Source organism: Haliaeetus albicilla, chromosome 27, assembly GCF_947461875.1.
Source record: "Haliaeetus albicilla chromosome 27, bHalAlb1.1, whole genome shotgun sequence".
Lineage (NCBI taxonomy): Eukaryota > Metazoa > Chordata > Aves > Accipitriformes > Accipitridae > Haliaeetus > Haliaeetus albicilla.
In genome coordinates, this window is record NC_091509.1 from 21,111,027 (window position 1) to 21,112,287 (window position 1,261).

The 1,261-nt window shown below is 77.6% G+C and overlaps 1 protein-coding gene across 1 annotated transcript; it reads left to right on the forward strand.

The window, feature by feature from the left end:
- Positions 1–227: 227 nt before the first annotated feature.
- On the forward strand, positions 228–1,259 carry SOWAHA (sosondowah ankyrin repeat domain family member A; the record flags this gene model as incomplete). Its single annotated transcript, XM_069772638.1, has 1 exon — positions 228–1,259. A coding segment is annotated over exon 1 (945 nt), but the record flags the coding sequence as incomplete, so codon positions are not given.
- Positions 1,260–1,261: the final 2 nt, after the last annotated feature.

Sequence of the window (1,261 nt, forward strand, 5' to 3'; positions counted from 1 at the left end):
CTGTGGGGGCGCCCGGGGCCGGGGCCGGGGCCGGGGCCGGGGCCGGGCGGTTTCTCCCCGGAGCACCGCCCCGCGGGAGGAGACAGCCGCCGGCTCCGCTCCGCTCCCTCAGACGGAGGCGGCGGCGCGGGCGAGGCGGGGCGGGGCGGCCCGATCACCTCAGCGGGAGCGGCCGCGGGGAACAGGCTCGGCGCCGCAGGTGCCTCACTGCCTGGCGAGCCCCCCCCCCGAGGGCGGGCGGGCAGGCGGGCGGGCTCCCTCCCTCCGCCGCGGGGGAGGCGAAGGCGGCCGTTCCACCACCTGTGGCGAGCGGGATGGCGGAGCTCGACATCAGCCCGGCGGCCGTCTTGGGCTTCCTGCGAGAGCGCGGCGGGCGGGTGCGGCACGCCGAGCTGGTGAGCGCCTTCAGGCCGCTGCTGGAGGCCGGAGGGGAAGCGGCCGGGCGGGCGGAGCGGCGGGAACGGTTCAAGGCGGCGGTGAACGCCGTGGCGGTGGTGAAGGACCGCGACGGCTCCAACTTCGTCGTCCTGAGGCGGGAGCTGCGCGCCGCCCCGCCGCCGGGGGACGCGCCGGCGCCGGGGGGCGATGGCGGCCTCCCCGTTACCTCAGGCCGCCTTTCGCCGGCGCCCCCCGCCACCGAGGAGCTGCCGGGGCCGCGGGCCGTCTCCGAGCTGCGGGGCCTCTTCCAGGGCGGCGGCGGCGGCGACGTCGTCGTCCCCCTGCCCGCCGGCGCGGCGGGGTCCCGGCGAGAGCCGCTCGCCAAGCCCTGCATGCTGCCGGTGCGCTGCGTGCCGCCCCCCGCCGCCCCGGGGCCGCCTGAGGAGCGGGGGTCCCCCTCGTCTCTGCTGCCGCCGGAGGAGGAGGAGGAGGAGGAGGCGGCCGGGTCGCGGTCGCCCAGCCTGCGGCGGGGGCCCAAGAGCCATCGGGCCAGCGAGGAGACGGCGGCGGTGCCCCTGGAGGAGGCCGAGCACCGGTGGCTGGTGATGGCGGCTGGCGGGCAGTGGACCCAGCAGCTGCACGGGTTGCTGCTGGGCGACGCCAGCTTGGCGGCCCGGAGGGACTTCATCTCAGGCTTCACCGCCCTGCACTGGGCCGCCAAGAGCGGCAACTGCGACATGGTGACGAATGTCATCAGAGCGGCCGAGAAGGGGGGGACCCGCGTCAACGTGGACGCCAGGTCGCACGGCGGCTACACGGCCCTCCACCTGGCCGCCATACACGGCCAGGAGAAGGTCATCACCATGCTGGTCTACAGCTACCA